The sequence below is a fragment of the Simochromis diagramma genome, unplaced genomic scaffold (genome assembly GCF_900408965.1).
Source record: "Simochromis diagramma unplaced genomic scaffold, fSimDia1.1 OVJJ01000618.1, whole genome shotgun sequence".
Taxonomy (NCBI): Eukaryota; Metazoa; Chordata; class Actinopteri; order Cichliformes; family Cichlidae; genus Simochromis; species Simochromis diagramma.
Window position 1 is genome coordinate 5,545,347 of NW_024387423.1, and position 24,147 is coordinate 5,569,493.

The 24,147-nt window shown below is 39.8% G+C and overlaps 1 protein-coding gene across 1 annotated transcript in view; it reads left to right on the forward strand.

Moving 5' to 3' along the window:
* The first annotated feature begins 296 nt into the window (after nt 1-296).
* LOC120722282 (A disintegrin and metalloproteinase with thrombospondin motifs 16) overlaps nt 297-24,147 on the forward strand; it is a 50,285-nt gene continuing 26,434 nt past the window's right edge. Inside the window, exons 1-9 of the mRNA XM_040013208.1 lie at nt 297-839; nt 948-1,038; nt 4,087-4,445; nt 14,671-15,028; nt 17,531-17,733; nt 19,151-19,234; nt 19,889-20,048; nt 22,843-22,948; nt 23,144-23,281. Of these exons, the coding sequence (XP_039869142.1) occupies nt 753-839; nt 948-1,038; nt 4,087-4,445; nt 14,671-15,028; nt 17,531-17,733; nt 19,151-19,234; nt 19,889-20,048; nt 22,843-22,948; nt 23,144-23,281 (1,586 nt within the window). The 5' untranslated portion in view covers nt 297-752. The remainder of the gene's footprint in view (nt 840-947; nt 1,039-4,086; nt 4,446-14,670; nt 15,029-17,530; nt 17,734-19,150; nt 19,235-19,888; nt 20,049-22,842; nt 22,949-23,143; nt 23,282-24,147) is intronic.

Genomic DNA, 24,147 nt, shown 5'->3' on the forward strand with positions numbered 1-24,147 from the left:
CCATCACAAATTACTGATTACCTGCTCCGGGGTGTAATCTCTGAATCGCGTTTGGACCACTAGATCCACATGACTGGATTCATATATTCGAACCTGACCTGATGGGGGACATAAAGAAAACCATTTTTTTGTGTGTTTGTTAAATATCATAGCGACCATGTAAGCTGAGAAGTAGAACATCTCTCAAAGCAGGTGCCAAATGTGATTGGCTACAGGCTGTAGCCTGCTTAGGGTAAGCCCCCCTACACCAGAAAACACTCACACAGAGTATTGTGCGCAGAGCTCCCTCGTCGGGCTCCCAAGAGAAACATATTCGGACTCTGTGCGATTTTTACAGGAGTCTGCCATTGCCAAGATGAGATGCGGCCTATTTAAGACAATCACATGATTTCGTTGGGAGTCAAAAGGATCCGTGGTGGTCACTGGGTAGAGAGAGAGGGGGAGAGAGCGGCCGAGTGAGCATAGCTATGAGGGAGGGAGGGAGAGAGAGGGGGGGAGGTTGTAGGGCTGTCTGAGTGGAAAGAAAGAAAATGACTTGCCGGGAGAGAGGACTGGAGTTCAAGCAGTTTACCGCGATTGGAACTCCGCATGGAAATAAATGGAGACCAACGTGGTTAAACTGAAGCCTGCATGCGAATCTCTTTGATGCTTCATTCATCTAAAGCAGAAGTGCTGCCTCTGCTGCTGCTGTTGAATTGTTTTATTTAAGATATCGATACTGCTGGGAGGTGTGTTAAAAGTGATCCACGGACATGAATTTCTTGCGTTTGTCTTGCGCAGCGTGCAGAAACTGGAGACCGTCGTTTTTCCACCTGCTGTGGTTTCTCACCCTGGGCAACGTAAGTCTGCGTGCATGCTGCTCATAAAGTTTTCAGGAACTCAAATAAGCAAGTGCTTTCTGCATAATTACTCAAACAAGTTCATTTGCACTTCTTCTTCTCGCGCAGAGCGTTCTTATGAATGCTGGTGCTGACAGTGCCGAATGTGATCAAGGCGCATCTATTCTGCTACGGTCTCTCAATTTACCTCAAAACACAGGTAGGCTTTAAACAAGAAAAACAGAGGGGGGAAGTGTTGATGTGTTTTCCACTGTAATGATGTTTTTGTGGGTTGCTGGTCTGTTTTATGCTTTTCAGCTGAATTAAGACAATAAATACTTCTCGCTCGCTCACCCTTAGAGCGGTCAGCAGCATCAAACGGCGCTCACCTGCGTTGTGCGTTACCGCCATTCACCGCTGGGGGGCAACCTGTACCCTGACTCGGAGTCACTAGTTGGTGCATGCTGCAGAGGATCTCAAACTGTGGTCTACAGCAAAATAAGGAATTCTTTCATTCTGTAAAAGTCGTTTCACTTATTTCACGTTACATGAAAGGAATTATTTATTAACGTGTCAAGTCAACACACGTGTCAAGAACAAGAAGGGGGGGGTGACAAAAAAACACACACACACAATAAAAATGGCTCCCAGAGCAATCTAGCTGGGACAGTGACCAAACTCTTCCTTGAGGATGCAGTGATGCCTGCTTTGTCAATTATTAGTGCCAGCAGTTAAGAGCGAGGCTTTCATCTGTTCTTGTTTTTGTGGATCTAACCCCATGTAGTGTGATGACTCAGCAACTTCTTTGCAGTTCTCTACCAGATCTTTTGTTGTTGTTGTTGTTACCATGAAAGTCCATAAATATGTCTGCATAAATGAACTCTCTGTGAGCACATGTGCGGATGATCTGAAACAGAAAGGAATGGGAAAGCCCTCGCTTGTGTTTTGAGTTAGTGTCATAGGCAGCGTTTCAACAATTACTTCTCCTTGTTAATGTGTCAACATTCATATGTTAGAACGAGTTCATATGCAGAATTCATATTTTCATTCCTTTATCATCTTTAAGCCAAGGTGCCCACTGGCTGAAGACTTCATCAGTGCTAATGGCACTCAGGAGCCACTAAACCAACAAACCAACAACTGCAGGATCTTGTCTTAGCCTTGTCTGTCTCTCTCTTTCTGTGTGCATGTGTGTGTGTGTCTGTGCGTGTGTGTGCATGTGTACTCTGTTCTCGTGGACTCTTTGTTTGTATACTGTCAGACATGGGTCACCGCAGCTGCTTTTTGTGTGAGGGTGGGACAAGCAGTTAACTGGAAGCAAGTGTGTGTCTATGCATTCGGGGGATGTGGACAGAGAGGCAAAGACAGAGAGGACCATTTTCTGGGTTTGCTTAAGAGCTTTGCTTTCCGCATAGAAAATGCTTGAGACTTGGGGCATGTGTTTACTCTTTGCAGTCCTGTAACTCTGAGATAGATAAGACTGGTGACATGTCAAGGCTTTGCTTCCTGCCTTGACTGCCCATGCTAAAACTTATGCAGTCGTAGCAAATCAACGTGCTTTAAATAAATCACCCGCTGCTGAGGACAGGGTGCTGTGTGTAGATACACTGAATGACCAAGATGCACCAAAAAGCAGGCATTGGGACACGCAGGGATGACACACAGTCTGCCACCCTGCATGTTTTTCCCACTGCCAGAACCTGTCTGTCTCAGTGCTATATATACTCATTGTTAGGTCTTGCTAAAGCAGGTCAGCCTGTACGGTAACTGGGACTGGCCCTTATTGACTGTCCAATGTTGTTGTTATTTCTGTGCACTTTAACCTGAAAAAAGTGATACCGTATCACTTTTGCATGGCTAAACACATTTACAGTGGCCATTCCAGTACTGTGCCAAAATCAGCCATGATGCTATTATGTCTGTTTGCTTCCAGATTACTCTTAAAGCATCAACTGTGAAATGTTTTAAGCTGTGTGACTTAAAACACGACAGCATCGAGTGTCCCTTTTAACTAAGTTCCCAGGACAGTAACAAAAGTTATGGTAAATATGAATAAATAAATAAATAAATAATTTAAAATGAGAGCAATCATGCACATTTAACGCAGAGCAGTGCATTGGTTAGTACAGTCACTTCACAGAAAGCAAGTCCTCTGTTTGAATCCAGTGTGTGTGGAGTTTGCATGTTCTCCTCGTGTCTGCGTAGGTTCCCGTAAGTTCAACTTCCTGCCACAATCCAAAAGTATGCATGTGGTTAATCTTAATTGTCCTTTCTTAACTGGTTATATCTGTGAATATCCATGTGAATGGTTGTCTGTCTCTGTGTGTCAGCCCTGTGACAGAGTGGTGACCTGTCCAGGATGTACCCTGTATGGATGGATGGATGGATGGATAGATGGCTGGCCATCATGCACCTTTTCTACATATATCTCAAGTATATGCAAGAGTGAATATGTTCATTTCTTATAAAAGATGTCCCTTAGTCTGTTCTGCCATTCTTACTCCTCAGATGACCTTAAGCAATATTCTCTGTCATATGATTTTTCCTCAAAATGAAACTTGGACCAAGGCAGGGAGTCAGTATAAAATCATCTACTTTTGATTTGACCTTTTGAGGAAAGCCCGTTAATTCTTATGATCACAGCATGATTAGACTTTTAACTGGACTACAACACAAGGGCTGACAATGACATTCAACCATCTCCCTTTATGACTTGCTGTTATCCAGTTTGAGCTATATAAAAGAAATAAAGTACTTGGTCAAACATGATTCACTCTCTACTAAAAGGCCTGGAATTGTCTAGAAAGCTTCCTTTTCTCGTAATCCTCTTTTGACCCCGTCAGCAAAAGTAAATGAGGCAGGCAGAGGAGAGCTAACAAAGAAAAGCAAAAAGCTGTAGTTTTAGACCGTGTTGTAACCAAGGCAGCAGCTGACACAATGTGCAGCAATTCACAATTAATTATGTTGACACAACAAATTAGTATAGATTTACCATGAGGCTAAACATTTATTTCTTGTATCTGTAAAAATATAGTCTTCTCTCATCACAGTTTAAAACCTCTCAGCAGGCTTTCAGTTGCATAGTTCCAAGTTAAGAAATGTCTTTATATTTAATATGTCCACATTAAAAGACTAGATTTAGTTGCTTTTTCTGGCTGCCTTTTTTGTGGGTGTTGTGATTGCAATTTTCACTCAGTGTTTCATTTGTCTTTTCACGTTTCCTGTCCCTTTCCTTGCCTCTTCTTCCTTCAACATCCTTTATCTCCAGAATATGAGATTGTATCTCCATATGAGGTCGACCACCAAGGCGCTTACGTCTCTCATGAAATTGCCCACCACCAGCGCAAAAGGCGGCGCAGATCCCTCGCTTCAGACGCAGACTCATCTGCCGCTGAAAGCATCAGCGAAACAGTCCACTTCCGACTCAGAGGCTTGGGGCAGGACTTCCACATGGAGCTGAGGGACGCCTCGGAAAGCCTGATTGCACCTGGCTTCACCATCCAGGTCCTGGGAAAGAATGGCACCAAGAGCCTGAGGGCCTACCATCAGGATGACCTCTGCTTTTACCAAGGGTCACTGAGGTCAAGGGTCAACTCCTCTGTGGCACTATCCACATGCATGGGGATGGTGAGTCAAAACAAAGATGGGCTGCAGGATGGGTTCTGAAGATAAGAAAGGAAAGTCAGTAAATAGTTCAGATAAAGGGTGTGTGTGCATCTGTATCAGTCAAAAAGACTTCACGGTAAATTCATCATAAAAGTGCATCTCAGGGACATTTTTATATTGCTTAAGTTTTGGCAGCATGTAGGTTTAGCAGTGAGTTCTCTAATTGCACTCAATGACCGAGAAAAAAAACGAGCTTGGGAGCCAAAGAAATTTGGCTCATCCTGGGACCGCTGATACTATAAACACTGAGTGTCAGAGTTCTTGTCATGGCAAAACCGGGGAGGCAGAAAGAGAGAGGTTATTGACCTTTTTTGGATTTCAACACAAAGTTTGGAATATAGTAACTTAACACCCCGAGACAAAAGACAGACAGTAAATTCAATTCAATTGCAATTCTTTCATTGTGAGACGCCATACTTTTTGATGAAACATTATGACTCTCGACAGTATGCTTCTATGGCTGTCTTTCACACAGTTCTTGAGTCAGTCCATTGTCTGTCTGGTGTGCAGAGAAAATTGACTTAAATTGACTTAAAAACCCACCGAATAAGTTGGCAAAACATACACAGGAGGTTCTCGTTCCAGCGTGTCATGCATTATTAGTTGTAAGTCGGCTAATGAATAACTAATGGATGGAAAAGCTAAGCTTCATGTTCACATCATGTTTGCTACAAGCCAGGAAAATTCTAAAAATACACATGAACCAAATATGCCATGACAATGTTTTGATGGTATTTTATCTTTACGTTTAGCACATGGCGTTTACTACACGGATATAAAAATATTTTTAATATTCCTTCAACAACGAGAAGCACCTTTGCATCATCTTGAAGGCCGCAACGTTTGCAGCTGTCACTGCTTAAAGAGGATTGAAATGGGTGCAAATCCAATCCAGGTGAAATTAAACTCTGAGCACTCTAAAAGCTACACAGACAGTAAGCAGATATCCACATGCAAACCTGAGCAGATTTATTGGTGTTTAAATGATCAGCTGTATTTGTGTGTTTGGTCAGAGTGAAGCTCGGTATCTGCTCTAGCACTGTTTGGAAGTAATTTTATTTTTCTTTCTACTCGTTAATGTGTAATAAGTCCATCTTTTTTAGGCATAAAAGTCATTATTATGCAGTTTGGGCTAAAAAGGCTGACTGAATCGATCTGAATTAAATCCTCTGGACTAGTTTACATTCTGTTTAGATTTACTGGCTAAATTCCAGTTCTCGCCTTGGTGGTCCTCCTGTGCTGCATGAACATAAAGAAGAAATTACTGTAATAAGCTCAAGTGAGGTAGTGCCACGCTAAGACCCCAAGTGTTATATTAACCCTCTTAGCAGTCTGGACTAGAGAACAAAGGACTTAATTAATACAAAAACTTACCTACACACTTATTCGTTTTGAAGTCTGCATGTTCTTTACGCTGGCTGCCAGTAGAGTTTAAAATGACCGTACGTACACACACAGAGCACTAAATCACCAGGCTCGAGATTATTTCTTACAAAATACACTGCTGCTTGCAGTCTTCGTTCACAGGCTCTGCATGTGTTAGTTGTTTCACACATTTGACTGTAGACTAGTGGAGACAGAGCCTTTCAGCCTGTGGCACTTGTGGCACAAGGCATTGGAACGGTCTACCACTACAGCTATGTTTAGTTGACTCAAACCTTTTTTGTTCAACCAGACTTTCTGTTGAGAATTTTATTGATTTGTTTGGTCTTATTGTTTCTTTTTATTTGCTATTATGCCACTTAATTTCATTATACATTCTACTCTTTTTCTGTTGTACAGCTAAAGCTTGGTTCTCAAGTGTTCCTCATTTTGTTCTTCAACATCAGTGGAATGCTTCATTTGTCAGTTGACATCCGTTAGTGAATGCATTCAGGCCAGTGGGATATAAGCTTTCATCTGAAAAAAGAAATATTGTTTGAACTTGTTTCTTTTCACAGTTTTACCAAAAGCAAATTCCCCTAAAAACCAGTTTGACCACATTTCACTTAAGCATGGCTTTTAGTGTTTTTAATTAGGCTAAAATAAATTCCATGTTGGTTTGCTGTTTATATTTCATTGTAAGGGACCACTGCTGTGTCTGAGAATTGCCCTCTAAAACTACAGGCAGAGAATGGCACATCTCCAGGGATGCTTCTCTTCTTCTGTGTGTGTGTGTGTGTGTCTACATTTCAGAGCAGATCCCAATAAAAGATCCAGCCAAAAGGTCCAGGGTTGCAGAGACTGTAAATGTTGTTCTCACGGCTGAGGCGGGCTAGGACAGACTGGGTCAGGGCATCATTGGGAATTTGGATTTTTCTGATGTGAAGTTGGGAAGTGCAAAGCAATATCAGCAGGCAAAGGTATTTAGATTCTAGGGAAAAGATCAAGCTGGTTACTGATTTTCAAAAAAAAGGGAAGAATGCATTTTATAAGCGCTAAACTGCATATAAGAATTTTTCTGCATACGTTTTAATATTTAACTTCACCACTGTCACACAGTCAGTGTTGATACATAAGATGAGTTTTTGCACTAAAGACCTACATACCTATAGGGTTAAACTGGCTGTGCATAGTGCCAGTCTTCTAGGGACTTAAGCCATTTACATTGTTACGTTGTGGTGTCAACGTACATGGTACCTCAACGGATTTTAATATGAAGATGTTTAGATTGATTTAACGTTAATATAAGCTTTGGTTAAGGTTCAAAGTTCTTGGACAAGTGTTCAAGTCCAGCCAGTTAATCTCAGTGTGTGTGCGTGCTACAGATGTTGCATACAACTGGTCAAAACGTCATAACAGAGTTCACTGGACTACTTGAAAGCATATGGGAGACCTTGCACTTTGGCCAGTTTGCTTTAGCAAGGAACAGGTAAATATTGACCGGAGCAGCACTGCACCTGGACTCCAAATGCGCAGTGATACAACTTAGATTAGACTCTTTCATCACATTTGTTTGCGCTGTCATTCTTAAAAAAAAATAAAAAAAAATGAACACCATCCATCTGTGTTTAGAGTAAGCTGCAGGGTTAGGGTTTCTCACGCTGGCTAATCGACGCCAACAGAAGGATAATGAAAGATCAGAGTGAAAAGGAGTGACATTGACGAAGAATATAAGGGTCGTTGCTCCCTCCCTGGAAGTTTGAAGTGCTAAAATTCTTCTTGCAGGCAGTGTAACATTGTTAAAGCCTATTTATAATTTGCCTTTTCAACTCTCATCTTCGGGCAGCCCATGCAGTTGATGACAGGAGGGTGATCAGCCGTAAAAATCTCTGACTTACAAGCAATGAATTGATGGAATAAAAGTTTCAGGCCAATCCCACTGATCACCTGCCAAAGGGTTTCATACACCAGCACACACACATGGAACAGCCCATCATAAAACAGTTCCTTCTCTGTGTCGACTTTATGCTGCAGCATGATATGCTTTAGTCCTGCTTTTATGGGTATGGGGCTATTGAAGAGTGATATGCAGAAATTGTTCCAATCTGGTAACTTTCTTTTCATCCCTATGCCTACATATGGCATCTTGTGCAATTTTTGGTCCAAACAAAGGGGAAAAAAGATGTTATTCCTGAGATCTTGAAACAGAAGACAACTGGAGTTATTTAGGTTTGTGATGACATTTTACCTCTCATCCAAGGTTTCACAGGGATTTCATCCTTAACCCACAGGTGATGGTAATGACCCATGCCTTATTTCACACCTTGAGATAACTCACATGATCAATAGTAGGTCAGTGACCTCAAGACCCCTTCCAAAGGGGACAACCCCTTACTAGGGGTAAATAGCCATTTTAGACCTGTAAAAGCATCCTGGATAAGAGGTGAAACATCTTCATACACCTAAAGAACTCCAGTTGCCTTCTTTTTCAAGCTTTGTTCAAAAACCTACTCAGACACAAGATGTTTAGCATGCTAGCATGCCGAACTAATATGTTGAACATCGTTATTGTCATCCAGCCTACCTAACAGCAGCTAGTTGACATTGTGAACTCACCAGCATGACTTAAACTGGCAAAACGTAAAAGAATGTTGTACCTGTAAGCCTCACAGAGCTGCAAGCATGATTTTTATCTGTAAATATATTGACTTTGAGACTTGGCTGTCTGCAAACCCCATGCTGGAACCTGCTAGCTTAAATTATTGAGTTATTATGACTCATTTTCTCAAATATTTTTCTGTATACAGCATAGCAGCAGCACTGTACTACCAAAGTAACAATTTGGTCTTATTGTGCCTTTTTTGTATGCTATTTAATCTCCTGCTAATTTGCATCCATGAACATTACACAAAGGTATGCATAATAACCTTTTTTCAACTAGTAACTACTAATAAGCAACTGCTTACTCTCTATACAGTATGTCCTTTTTTCACATCTGTACTTTAGCCCTGTGCTTCACCTACATCTGTATCAGTTTGGCTAATTTTACTCAGACTTGTAAAGCACACCTTCCTTTTGTATCAAAGGGAAATTCTTAATGTCCTGCCACTACAAATCACTTGGAAGGTATGTGTTTTCCACTTGTAAAAGGATGGGTGTGTTTCTTGCCTCGGGGCACGCAGTCATGGTAATAATAGAATGCTGCACATTTCTTCCACCTCTGGGATTTCCAAGCGAATATGAGGGATGGGTCTACTGATGTTAGTGAAGCTTTGAAAAGCACATAGTGTGGTCTTGGCAGGTTGCTATCACCATTTCTCAGTAGATACTGTGCACCCAATGATGTGAGAACAGTTTTATCAAGGCTTCATCATTCATGGTTTCCTCCACCATACCACGGAGATTAAGTAATGAGGACCTCCAGTTTGTGTAATCCGTGCTGGATATTTTGGATACAGTGGGAATCTCTAATTCGTAAAGAAAAGCGCATTAAACTAAAATATGACCCGAGAGAGCAATTCACAGTTGTTCAGTTAACTCTGTCAACGCAAAGCTCACAATCTGAATCCTTGTCTTCGGCTGCTGGAAGTGTAGCCATCGTCGAATCAGTGTGGATGACAAATAAAGCATTGCAGCATCATCTCTTGAAGCACTTTGTTCTGTCAAAAGACGGATTGTTTGGAAATGTGAAGCCTTGTGTTTGAGATGCCAAAGTTGCCACGTATTTTTGTCGAGGACAGCGAGGAGGGGTAGAGATAAATAACGACAGAAACATATACAGCCTACAGTCAGGTGCATCCTGTAATGCACTGAGCGCTTCCCCGCCTCATTTCCGTTTTCCTTCTGTTTCTTGCCCGCCTACTCCCCCCCCCCCCCCCCCCCCCTTTCTTGTTGCTGCTTGTCTGGATGAGTCTGACGCAGAGTCCAGCTGTCTGCGCCCTCCCAAGTAGTATTTCAGCATTTTATGACTGCTATTTGCACTTCATACTGCGTACTGTGTAATCCGATGACTTTGGCTATTTAGGAAAGGGACCAGTGTGACCTAATCTCTTAACATAGCAGCCTGCACACACACGCTCACGTACGTATGAAATTAAAGAAAGTGCATGTATGTTGTTTGTGCTCAACTCAAAAACTGCATAAAAAAGATAATCTGTTTTTGTCTGTTGGCTGTTAGCTGAGTAACGACATCCTTTAGCTTTGTTTAAATTCATTGCACACACAGTACAACACCTCTGCGTGTCTAGTTTTCTGTCACTGAAACTTGATGTATTCAGTAATAGAACACTTAAAATGAAATCAGCATATTTTAGAAGAGCTCACAGCCAACAGTTAAATACTGTGGCATCAACATCTGGATTGGATATCTGAAGCACAGGACAAAATACATTGACAGCATTTGTAAAACAATTAGATGCATTGATCTATCCTTCCAGAGAAACAGTCCTTTCAGTCTATGTGACAAAATGCAGATGAGAGGAAACAGGATAATATGTGGAGGAGTGACTCATGGTCCTTTTTATGATGGAGCTCCAGACACAAGCATATTAGCTGCTCATCCCTAACTTGGCTTTGCGATGCTTTTGAAATAGCTTTTCATGCGCTCATTTAAAATAATAAAACGACACTGACGATTTTACCCGGGAAAAAAAGTGAAGTTGCATAGACAAAATATTGAAATGCCATGACATGGCAGTAAGCTACCATGGTCAGCTCCAAAAATCACTTTGTATATGTGTAGACAGATATCTGGGAACCGCTGTGTTACAGCAATGCTGAAAAGACAGAGCAGCCAGTATACACAAACTGTAAGATACATTAGTAAAAGAGTAAAAGAGTGAACACTGTCACTTTGAAATGTGGCCATAGCTATCTTGTTGTTCATGCTTGCTGACATGTCTCCAGTGGAAAGCCTTTGGCTTCAGTTGAAATGGCGAACCACTTGCTCTTGAACTGTTTGCTTCATGTATTGTATTGTAAATGCTGTTACAGTGAAGTATCATATGCAAATGTAAACAAAAGTGGAAACTAAAGGTTTTTTCTAACCACATGACTTATAAAGTTGGCAGCATACAGCTGCAAATAAGTCAAATTTAAATAGTGCAGCTCTGAAAATATCTTCTCTGTAGATACAGTTCTTTTTGAGACTGAATGTCAGCCAGATTTCCCTGCGCTGTCTAAACTACTGCTATTAGCTATCAAAAGATGTCTGTTTCTATAACAACCGCAAGCTAAACAGTCAGTACACATGCTGCAGGTTTAAATCCTATGGTTGATGTTCTCTCACTCAATAGGTTTCCTTTCTTGACTGTCTTGTTCATTGCAATGGATTGACTAAAAATAACCACATACAACAACAACAAAAAAAATGATGAAAAGGGATTTTTTTTTAAATGTTCTTGGCAGTCTTTCCCCTGTAGAGCTGCTTTACCATATCACCACACTAATGCCCCAGTGTTCAATCCCTGAACCACCCACACAGAAAAAATAAATACTCAGCATGTGAAGTTCTGATGGTTGGCGGCAGCACAGTTCAGGTCAGAGGCCTCATCGTGACTTGGAACCAATTGTTGACAATTGTCTGTGATTACACAGCGCCGGGGCGGGTGCCATGTGGAATCACGCACCGGTTGTCACATGTGATATAAGCAACAATCCTGGCTGGGGTATTTCTTGACCGTTGGCGGGCCAGCAATGGTGGAAGGTGGTAACGTTTTAGTAAGCCTCTTTCTCACTTCTTTCTTTCCCTCAATAACTGATCACGCACCCTCATCTTTCTGGCATGGAATGTTTTGCTGATGTTAATGCCAGAGAAGGTTTGCAACTTTGCAGTTATTGAGCCACCAGAGCGTTGGCGACTGTTGCGCATTTTCCGCTTCAGCATTCGACAAGTTTACGTGGTCTGGCTCTTTGCGGCTGTTGCTGTGGTTCCTAAACGCTTCCACTTTGCAAAAATACCACTTAAAGTTGATTGTGGAATATCTAGAAAGGAAGACGTTTTACAGACTGACTTCTTGCAATGGTGGCTTCCTATTATAGTACCATGCTCGAATTCAGTGAGCTCTTTAAAACGAGCCACAATTTTTTTTGCAAAAGCAGATTGCATGGTTAAGTGCTTGATTTTTACACTCGTGGCAATGGGACTGAAAACAGCTGAATTCAAAGACTAAGCAGTCTAGGCCTACATTTGTGTCCATATAGTGTTGCTGTTTGTAGGTAGCTTTCATCTGTGAAACACCAGTTACTGTATAGTGGGAAATGATTATTATCTGAATATGGGACATCTGTAAATAACAACTGCTCTCCTCTGGCTTGAGCATACAACTTGACAGTAGGATTTGAAAAGTACCCCAGCAGCCTGCCCCTCTACCCCATTTTACCATTAATGTCACACTCTAGGAATCATGTGGTCAGTTGGATATATAATTCTTTCATTTACCTGTGTTAATATTCATAATTTGAGAATATTGCAAGGAATAAGCCATTCTGACAGCTGTAGAACCAATCATGCTAATTACTTCATAAATGCACAGTACTGACAATAACTTTTTTTACTACAGTATGTGATGAAAGCTGTAAACTGCATGGTCATTGTGGTCATAGCTGACACATCTGTATCGACCTCATAGTTTTCACATGCAAAGCTCAACGCGGTACTTTCCATAGACTCTGCTTCGCTAGTTCTCTGACCTGTGTGAAGGGTAAACGGCCCAGGTTGATGAGTGATGATGAAAAAATTGGTTCTGAAGACCTTGTCAGCATGAAAGACATCACTGTTTGAAATTTGCTCCTGCGAGTCTAACTTATTGCTACCAGAGATTCCCCTACTTAGAGATATGGAAACATCTGCAGACATCCACACATGCAGACTTTTGAGTTTCACATTTATGAGCCCTAATTTTCCAGCTGTCTCTCCCACTGTTTTGTCTCACACACAAACTTCCACTTTGTACTGTGTAAGAACTGACTTATGCACATACACACACAAAGACACATTAATACACACTCACTACCTCACCACTGCAACTGTGTCACTGTATCTCTGTTAGCCAGCATCTGACTGCAGGGATGAAGGGCCTCATACTCCACTCACAGTGAAACAAAATGAAAGAAAAAAAGCAGTGGCGACTGTAGTCATTTAAACATATTTTAGGGAAATGGTTGTAACTGCCAAGTGCAGTTAAAGTACAAACACTACATGCCAACTGACTGTCATCACAAATGTGGTGCATGTTTAGAGAGACTGAGAGTGAAAAAGAGAAGAAGAGAGCAAGAGAAACCATCTCCAACTGTCTGAATCTGTTGTGTTGATAGAAGTTTATTGAAAAGCTGAATATGAAAGCTGAAATGTCTCTTTGACACAGACAGGGATAGAGGGAAAAATAAAGCGAGAATAAGGTCAGCTTAAAAAAATATTGTGAATAATTGTCACTGTAAAACGTAGAGATTCAAAAAGGCTTTTGACTCAGTTTATCCACTGAGATTAATAACAACATGCCACTGCTACAATTCAGACTGACCCAGTTAGAACATTTATAAATGAAAATTGCTGTGTCCTTAAAATATGTGCAGATATATTGACAGTCATGTGAAAAATAAGCATTTCACAAGATTCTATGCAATTCTTGAAGAACTAAGTACACCCCATTATTAAGTAGCTTGCATAATGACCTTTGGCAGCGTTAACCTGAAGTAATTCTTTAAGACTTTTGTGGAGGAAATTTGGCACTCTTCTTTACAACTTTATGGGCATTCATTTATCCGCAGCTTTCTTAAGGTCCTGCCAAAGGATTTAAACCTTGTTGGGGTCTGGACTTTAACTGTACAACTGCAACACCTTGATTCTTTTCTTTTTTAACCACTCTGTTGCAGATTTCCTGCTATGCTTGGGATCTTTACCCTGTTGCATCACCCATTTTGACCTGACCTCCAGGTCAGGAAAGTGCCAGCAATTCAGATTAATTAATTTAATTAGTAGCCCCTAACAGCTGGTACTGTACTTACTTTGTACCCACACTTTCTTTCAAAACTTTCTTTTTCAAGTGGCCATATTAATGGGCCTTTTACAAAAGCAACCTGTAACTGAATGTCCAAGTTATGCTGTGGCACCAAAAAAGCACATATTGATCTTCATATATAGTAAAAGGAAATTGTTGCTGCTGAGGATGTTCATGTCGCCCATTCTCGTATTACATGTTGTATTAAAGATGTCACAGGATAAACAGAGCTGTAAATGGGCTCTTAAGAGCTTCTCTTACGTACATGCTATACAGCATATATCATGTTTATGCCACCAGCCCATTGGGTTTAAAATCATTCTGTCTGACCAAGTTTGGTTTAGATTTAGGTGAGATAACGGTTGACCCTGAACAGTAAAACAGATGTTAAACATGATGAAACGTGGCCAGTGACCTAAAGAGGTTTAAGGGAGGCGGGTTCAGAGCGACTAAGGGTCAAACCTTGACTAATTGCTAAAAGAGGCAGACTGGGCAGCTAAATGAAAAGCTGGCGAAAGTAATTATCGTAACGCTATCATTAAAATATATGACTGCAGCCCTTTGGGCCTTTTTCAGTGGAAAAGAATTTGTGAACTTTTGAGGTTTTAGCAAACAATATTTCATTATTGGGTCACTTTTAAATATTTTTTCACAAAAAAGATTGGGAAGAGACCCTCTTTTTTCAAGATTGTTTGGCCTGAGAATGATTTTTTTGAGGGTTTTCCACGTGGCTTGAGTGTAGACAACATGGGTGCAACAGTAGATTAGTGCAGCCTAGGCAACAGGTTGTGCTGTAAAGCTAATCAAACTCTCTGTTTTGCCTCTAGTCAGGTTTGATCCAAACACAGGATGCAGAATATTTCTTGAGACCCGTGTCACACGGCTTGGCGCAGATGGAGAACTTCACAGCGCCCTTTGATCATCAGCCACACATCCTCTATAAGAGAGAAAGGGACTCCCAAACACAGCGGCAACATGTGCTTCAAAAGAGATCCGCTGACAACACAGTGTTTGAACATCAATACAAGGGACTGCAAAAACAGCATGACAACAATAACAGCAACACTCAAGCTGACCTGATAAAACATCATGGAAGTGGCCAACAGCACAATGACCATCGCCATGACAGCGACTACAGACATGGGGAGAAGCAGAAGCAACACTTCTGTGGGAGAAGGAAGAAATGTATGTAAGGGCAATTTCTCCTTCTAATGCTAATGTAACATTGTAGTATTCCTCTTAAGATTTACATGCATTATTGATTCCTGCACCTTCCTATTTGCTTGTTATAATACTTTTAAACCTCTGATAATTCGGTTTACAGAGTGTTTATTAAAATCAATTTCACCTTAACCCTGAAACTTGTAAAAGAAATTGCAAGCACTACTAACCTAACAATGTCTCTTGACTATAGGGGTCATAGATCATTATGTGTCAACTAGCCAAATCTCACTGGTATTTGGGTTTTCACGGTCAAACAGAAAGTAACAGCACCACTAAACTTTCATTTTAAGTGCTTAATCTGGGCGGCTAGGTAAAGTTTTTAACAACGAGGTGGCTATCTTATTGCCAACTAAAGTCAGCCTCATAAATCCTCTTCTTCATGGTTTGCTAGGCACTGCTAGATTGTAATAGATAGAGTAACAGCTGTACCAAACAAACTATTGAAGGGTTTTTTTTGTTTGGTTCGGGTTATTTTTATCTCTCTGTTGTTGCTTTGTCTTAGATTTTTTGGCAAGAAGAAGAATTTGGACTGGAAATATCAAGAATTTGAATTGGTAATTCAAGATTCTGCTTTTAAAGCAATTACCAAGATTGGTAATTGGATTGGTGACATCCTAAGTGTTTAAGAACCAAACAATGTTATTTTATTTTGAGGTCAGCCTTACTCACATATTCTCCGATTTAGGGTGGATTTGATATTGGATCACTCTTTACTAATTTAATTATAAAAAAAAGCCATGAAGTCATTTTTGCCCTTTTCAGTTTTTCATATGAAAACACTTAACACTTACTAAATAACCTTCTTACCCTTCGATAATATTACATGTGTTTACATTTGTGGTTTACTCTGTTTGTAACAGCTTCACGAGGGTGGCTGGTGGAAGCATCAAATTGCTATTTAATGATGGTAATATCATCATATTTGTGCAGCAAACATTCACAAATACTTGTGAAATTTGGACAGCAGCTGTGTCTCATTTTAAATTGTAACACAAGATTAAAGACAACACATTCTATGTTGACTTGGGTTTCACATATTGTTAAGACATTAGCCCCTTTTTATGTAAAGGAGACAATCAGCAGTGTGTTGTCACTTACACAACATGGGGATTGTAAATGTTGTAAAGCAGATTGTCTTAGACTGAAAATCTTTAAACACAATAACACTCATTCATGATTAGCTGATTCCTCGAACAATCATCATTTTCATGTATTTATTTAGACATTTGTGGTTGATTTTATGAGTAAAGGTTAATTCTTATAACTTCTGTTTACTTTGCACTATGACAAATGTTTGCTCTCAAGAAATTACCACAAGATCCGTTAACATTGCTTGCATCACGGTGGTCTTTCAAACGAGAGCAGCTGTATGTCCCTATGAAAACACAATGATGTTTGCATTTTTATAAGATGATATCACCGAACACCTGCGTTGTGTGTTCGTCAAAGGGCACTTTGGTCATTCACCTGCTTTCCGCCTGTATAAGCAAACTTTCTAGCCTTTATAGATTATCTAAGCCAGCGACGAGTAGGTCAAAATTTTGATAACCTATCAAAACACTGAAAAGAAGACTTAAGAAGATAACGTTACAAGATACTATGGTTGCATGCTGTGCTTTTGCACTAACAGGTGTTCTACTTTATGTCATAGTTCAAATCTGAATGTTAGAAGGTGCTTTCGCTCCCAGATTCACATAGCAAGCTTCAATTCATCGAAAGTTACAAAATCTTTTTCATAATACAGCCTTTCATTAGTACTAAGTAAACAAATAAACAAAAAAAACATTTTGGGACAAAAATACACTATATTTGTGTTACATGTCTATAGAATATGAAACAGCTATGGAAGCACATACATTTCAGATGAATGTGTGTGCTTTCAACAAGTAAATATTTCATATAGTCGATTGTTTTAAATTTTGCTACTTTATGTAACTGTAGCTACTGCGAGGCAGAACACATACTAGGATTTCACACTTAATGGTAGCATAACACTGAGACTGCCAGAGTCAACAACAGTAAAAAAAAAAAAAAAATGCACAGTCGGCAGTTTATCCATGACATCAGGTCACAAAAGTAAGAGCACGGTTAATCATCCAGAGCTGTTGCCAGCTATTTGCCAGAATCGCTGGTTAGCACACATAAGCAAAGGTAAACATTTGGCCAGTGGCTACAAATGTATTTCAAATCACGTGCAAATGTAATCAGCAATGGAAAGGAAGGCTTGCATTTGTCATGGACATTATGGCTGCAATTAAGGCGCTATTATATGCGCTATTGTTTGGGCTTTCATCAGTCACTCGGAAGCTTCCATACAGTAGTTCATCATGTTAACTGTGCAGCCATAGATCACTGAGTAATGCTCCGTTCAGGTTGTTCAGCTGTTACTACATCATTTTGCTTCAGACCAGTTTATTACTTAATGAATTCTTACTCTATATCTTTTTCCATCTGTTTTCACAGACATGCCGAAACCTCCAGAAGAGGATATTTTTATCCTTCCAGATGAATACAAGTATATCCCCAGGAATAAAAGGGCAGTGCTGATGAAGAACAAGGCCAGCCAGGGACTCAATGTGGAGACACTTGTGGTGGTGGACAGAAAGATGATGGACAACCATGGCCATGAGAACATAACTACATATGTTCTTACTGTGCTTAACATGGTGAGACAAATTTAGTCTTTACCACTGTGTTTGATGTGCACTCTGCCTATAGGCTAGCATGGGCGCAGCACAGATTCAAGACAGGAGTTACATAAATCAACCTTAAGGCTGACTCGTTCTTTTAAGAATACCAAATATGATGTCTTGTAACTTTATGGGAAAGTTGTCTTGTATTTTTACAAGTGGCTTTAACAGCAGAACCACAAAGCCTGGTGTAACTTTGCAGTCACATCATCAAATGAAGTTTTAGGATGCTGTGCTTTTTTTGCTATTATACACCATAACATCAGCTGATGAAAGAGGAAGCCATGCAATTTATTTGAAGTAAGGATTTAGTTACTTGACACTCCTGTCTGCTAGACTAACTTATCAGAGATCTTAAAACAGGAAACTGATATCTGGGTGAGATCATCTCCACAACGCTTGCAGTGTCCCCCTCCATTCCTCTCAGCTTATCTGTAAGCGAATACCGTCACACTTGTTTTGCTACTTAATGACTGACTGACAAATCCAAAGATAATCCATCTATTTTGAAAACATAGTTCCCTGTAGTAAAAACAAAGTCAGAGCAGTCACCGGCCTCATAGGAGTCACCTAAATACTATATGGGGTTTCACAGAAAATACCCAACGCTTCACACCACCTGCCAGCCCTCATGGGGCTTACAAAAGTCATTTAATATTTGTTGGAAAGGAAATCTAATAAGCTCTTTAGCTTTGTATAGAATTATGCTTTCACAGTGACAGTGGAAAGACAAAAAAAATCATAGTTACTTATTTAAAAAAACATGCAGTGCACTATGCGTCACAAAACACTACAGATCTGTGGAAACAGGTGTGATACATTATTCCTATATGTAAAAACATATAGGGATTCATTGCTCTAATCAATTCAGACATCTGACAGCCTGTCAAACACTCAGCTTTTAGCATAGCTTAGTTTAAGTGAGCTCTTTGATGACCTCCCTGACCTTTCTGCAACAAACCACGGCCATGTGTCTTCCTGTGAGTCAGCGCAAAGCAGGACGAAAAGAGGGAAATGAATGAGTTTTCCTAAAGATGTATTCGCGAGGTCTTAGAGAAAGGCATACAGCGAACCCTCATAGTCATATTATGGGAGTGGTGCATAAATATAAGTTAAGGACATTTTAACACATCAGCCTAGATTGTACTAATCAGATCCTCTTCGAGTACCAGTAACAGTTTTTAATGACAGATCCTGCATTTGTATAAACAGGCGAGTACTTCAGATGTCACTTTGATGGTCACGTTCAAGCCACTTTAAACTTTGTAAAATTACTCATGCACATGTAGTTTATGTCTCAAATTACATGAGTTTGAAACATTACTTGAGATGGATTAGACAAATGCCAGATGCGCTAGTAATACGTCATAATGATTGTCTGTTTGCCTTTTAGGTCTCAAGTCTGTTCAAAGATGGCACAATAGGGGGAAATATCAACATAGTGATTGTGGGTCTCGTCCTCCTGGATGAAGAACAGGTGAGCGTGTCAGTTTTTAGTCAGAATCATCATTCACCCAGACAACTCAACCCTATACACTAACAATATGTTACCATGTTCTTTAGCTGTACATACCAAGGGGCAAAAAAAAATGCAAAAAAGGATCATTTGTATGTTTATTTGTTTGTTTTGCCTGAAGTTTCAGATCTTTTTGGTCCTTCCAAAATCTTCCTGGGGCTGTTGTAACAACTAGGGGCTTTTACAGTTTAAATAGAGCATGTATTTCCCTGGATCTGTGCCACAGGGGAAATTCTCATGGAGTCTAGGAGTAAATGAGCGACACAGACAGAGAGAGACAAACTGTTGGGGTACAGTTGGGAAAAGTAAAGCAGCTTGAGAACAATGGCTTAGACTTTCCAGCCACTTCATAGATTTTAAAATTAAGTATTTATAAGCAGGAGGAATGGTGAAAATACAAAAATGTTCACAGACGTTTTCCTTTGTACACAAAAGAAAATCTGTAAGCCTTTATGTTGTTATCAATATGCATGCTATATGTCTAAGGGATCTTGGTTATTGATTATAAAGACCCAGAGAGAATCTGTAAGTTGGCAGTAAATATATGGATAATAATGCTTTACCTCAATGAAGTTAATACTGTCATCATATCTTTTTATGTGTTTTATGTCACAGAATGGCTTAGTAATCAACCACCATGCAGACCACACACTGAACAGCTTTTGCCACTGGCAGTCCACCCTGGGAGGTAGAGAGGGCCGGCACCATGACCACGCCATCCTCCTCACGGGACTCGACATCTGCTCTTGGAAGAATGAACCCTGTGATACTCTTGGTATGACTTTAAAAACCTCTTTGTTGCTCTATTGCTTGTAAATCACAAAAGAGCAGATTCTGCAACAACCAAATGCCAGAAGGCCTCATTTGAGGCAATAAACAATCCTGTCAATACACCGATCCATCATATTTGCTCAGCGTACCTTAACCTGGAAAGCAAAATCTATCATCTTCTTTATTTTTATGTTTAGTTTTTAACTTTATGTTGAATCCAGATTTATTATAAATGTATTACCAGTTATCAGTATCCGATCAAAAAACAATAACAACAATTTTAGGCTGTTTGGGGTACTTTGTATTTCTGGTGATTTGGTACCATGATTTCATTACTGATCAAATATTGTTGGTAAGGTACGCTGCCATTGTTTCTGTCTAGTTTTAGACTTTTCACAGCTTTAATTAGGGACTTTACAAGAAACAAATAATTGCGAAATCCTCTTAAATTTGTAAATAAACACTGTTATACAGGCACAAGTGATTTTGCCGCCTAGCTCCAATAATAGCCATAGCTGCTAGCTGCTACCTTAATGATCATTAAGAGACAGCTAATGCGGCTATAAGTTAAATGTGTGTGCTGGCCAGGCTGACATTTGTGCTACCTGTTTAGAGCTTAATTATTGTTGAAAAAGGGGGCTTTACTCACCTCACGAAATTGTTCATAAAGTGTTGTTCACTGCTGTGATGGACCTCTTCAGCTATGGCGCTATTTTTGTGCCACTATTCTGAGCGCACGTAAAAAAAAAATGCAGGTGCAAGTGTTGCATTTTGAGGAGAAATTTATTTTGAGCGAAGAAAAACTAAACTTGAGTGAACAAAATTCACGCAAATATGTGATGTCTTGATAAAACGAGCAGATATTTGAAGTTCACACAGCACCATTCTCGCATGAAAATATCTTAAAAGTTTATTTTGTGACCCAGAGTAATATTTCAAACTCCGCCACTCTGTGTTCCTCCGCCACTGCCTCGTTTGAGTTCTGGACGAAATGGATTCTGGGATATTGCATTTCGTCATTTCGAGCTGATTGGAGACCAAAACAGCCAGTCAGATTTTTTTGCATCCAAGTCTGTGATTGGCTGGTTTTGTGGCACAAATATAACGGTGTAGAGAAAGAGTTGAGCGCGCACGGGTAGAAATGTTGAGAGCGCAGCAACACATTGCATGCAAGCGCAAATGCAAAAACTGAGCGAGAGGGGCTGCTATTGTGTGTGTGTGTATGGATAATAGCAAACACTGAAATACATTTTTTGCACGCAGCAACGAATTTTGTTCACTCAAATTTAGCTTTTCTTCGCTCAAAATAAATTTCTCCTCAAAATGCAACACTTGTACCTGCAAACTTTTTTTACGTGCGCTCAGAATAGTGGCACAAAAATAACGCCATATTCAGCTGCTAGTAAAGCAGCAACATGCCTTCAGCATGTTGTGTGAAGTTGTGTGTTAGCTAGGTGAGACAAAGATAACACTGTTGATATCAGTGCTATATCATGTCACAGTTCATCTGATGCAATAGTAATTAAGTATTTAGTGATAATTAGTATCTGAATATTTATTTTTTTTACTTTTTTTTTTTTTTTTAGCCAACCGTATTTAACAGAGGTAACAGAAAAACCAGATAGAAATTCAGAAAGTGGACACATTATCAGGTTTTCATTTAGTTTAGAGTGCTTAGTGTTTTTATACATAGACTAAGCTCAGCTGGCTTGAGCATTCAGACACACTCTGTCTCTGTGAGTGTGCATCACCTAGCACAATAACAGAAGCTTATTTGGGGTAATGACCCTGCAAACACATTCTTATCTTCCACACTGTGAGAAAAAAACTCCCCTTTTTTGCACCAGAAAAACACAAGAGTGTAACTTCCCCAGACCTAAGATTTTACAATAAAGTGTCGAAACCAGCACTAGCCTCATCCATACAGCTGTGCGAGCTTAGATAAAAGGTGTGTGTGTGTGTGTGTGTTTGTGTGTCTGTCCAGTCAAAATAAGAATCAGTGCTTTCTAATTCCCAGAAGTACAATGTAAAATAGGCATTAGCACAACCATTCACTGTTTATTTGGATTACTATTAGAGCCCTATTCTTCAATGTTTTTATTCATATTTCAAAACTGTCATATAATATCAATGACCTACCTCTTTCCTAACACAAAAAAGAAATAAATGGTAGTTCTCACAGTTAATCTCCCTTGTTATATTTAATATCATTGCTCACATTAGTTATATACATGAGCCACTCTGTGGCAAAGACTTAGAGATGTAAATCAAACAACATTTAAGGCCAAATTCGCCATGAAACTCTAAGGAAAAAACGTTAAGGGAGGCTCTCGTGTGGATTAGCCTTTTTGATTCAGAGCCAGAGGTTGCTGTAAATGTGAGAGACAGGAGGAGAGAGGACAGAGAGAGGCATAAAGGGAGCTGAATACTATAAAAGAGTTTAACTGAGAATGAGATATATGAGAAATATGTGAAGATAGGGAAAGAATGTTTTAAAGTGAAGTAAAAGGTAGCATATGTGACTATATAGAGCACCATATGTTATCATATGGAAGGATTTGAATTCACTGATGTTGTTTGATATTTCCGACATGTGCCCTCCACAAATTCACACCAGTGCGTATCGTTTGAGAAATTTCTCTTGCAATGTAGAGTTAAAAAGCTGAGAAGAAGCAACTTGACAGCAGTTATTTTAACTAACCAATTACAGTTATTTTTGGAATGGCTTTTTTAAACTAATAAAGAATAAAACTTGTATTAAAGATTGCAAAAACAAAAATCTATCACTGCTTTTGCAGGGTTTGCGCCAATTAGCGGGATGTGTAGCAAATACCGCAGCTGTACCATTAATGAGGACACTGGCCTGGGTTTGGCATTCACCATCGCCCATGAATCAGGACACAAGTAAGGGTTTCCAAAGTACATTCAGCCTCGTTCAACCTTGTTCGACAATGAAATGAAAAATGTACCAAAATTTGTTTTAATTCATGTAAAAATAAATAATCTATTAGAATGACAACTTCTGCATTTGTTACATGTGAAGTAGATGATTATGTCACCTGAATTTGTAGATAAAAATCTCTTTTTTTAACTCTCCAGTTTTGGAATGGTCCATGATGGTGAAGGGAATGTTTGTAAAAAGTCAGAAGGCAACATCATGTCTCCCACATTAGCTGGTCACAACGGTGTCTTCTCCTGGTCTGCTTGCAGCCGTCAGTACCTCAGCCGCTTCCTCAAGTAAGCAATTGGGGTTTTTTTTACTTTCATTGTGTTGACTAAAAGAAATTAAACTAGTGTTTTTAAGAATTTTCATGTCTGCCTTTTTGTTAGAGTTCACACAACAAACACAACAACTACATTTTTCAAACTGGCCACTTAATTAATTCATGCATTCATTGTGTTTTTTATTTTTAATGTGTCAAGTGAAAAATTGTACTTTTACCTATATAAAACCTGTAAAAGATTTTATATTTCAAAAGCAATTTTAAAGCTTTGAATGAACAAGAGGCTACATGCAATTAAGTAAAGAATGTAGTTACCATAGCAGCTAATTTAAGTGAAATATGGTCCTACGTTTCTCTTAGTGCTCTTTTACAAAATGCACTTTTATTGTGCATCAAGATGCATGCTTGTAAAAGCCGTAAGTTTGCATGGCAGTTGGTTTGTGCACTGTTCTGCTTATAGCCTGCTCTCCCAAGCGGGAAAACAGCCATCACAGACAACGCGCCCATGTGTCTGGACATGTTTCTATTTGTCTGTGGATGTAGGTGTGTGTGTCTGTGTGCGTGTATACTTGAAACTAGATAGCTCAGAGTCAGTGCCCACCACTAAATTTACCCATGTGTTAGCTGAACTGTCAGGTCTCCCCTCTCAGAGTGGCGGAGACAGACAGTGTATTTCCTCGCTGAGTTATTAGAGCTGGGATGACCTCAACCTCGTTAGAGCTGTCAGTTTTATATTAAACTCCCATCACCTCTTGAGGTCACACGGAGGAGAGCGCTGAAACATTAAACCATCAAGGAGTCGTCATCTTGCATTATTACTGAATGATATTATTGCTGAAATGTTGTATGTTTTCCTAGCTGCAATCATGAGACTCCACA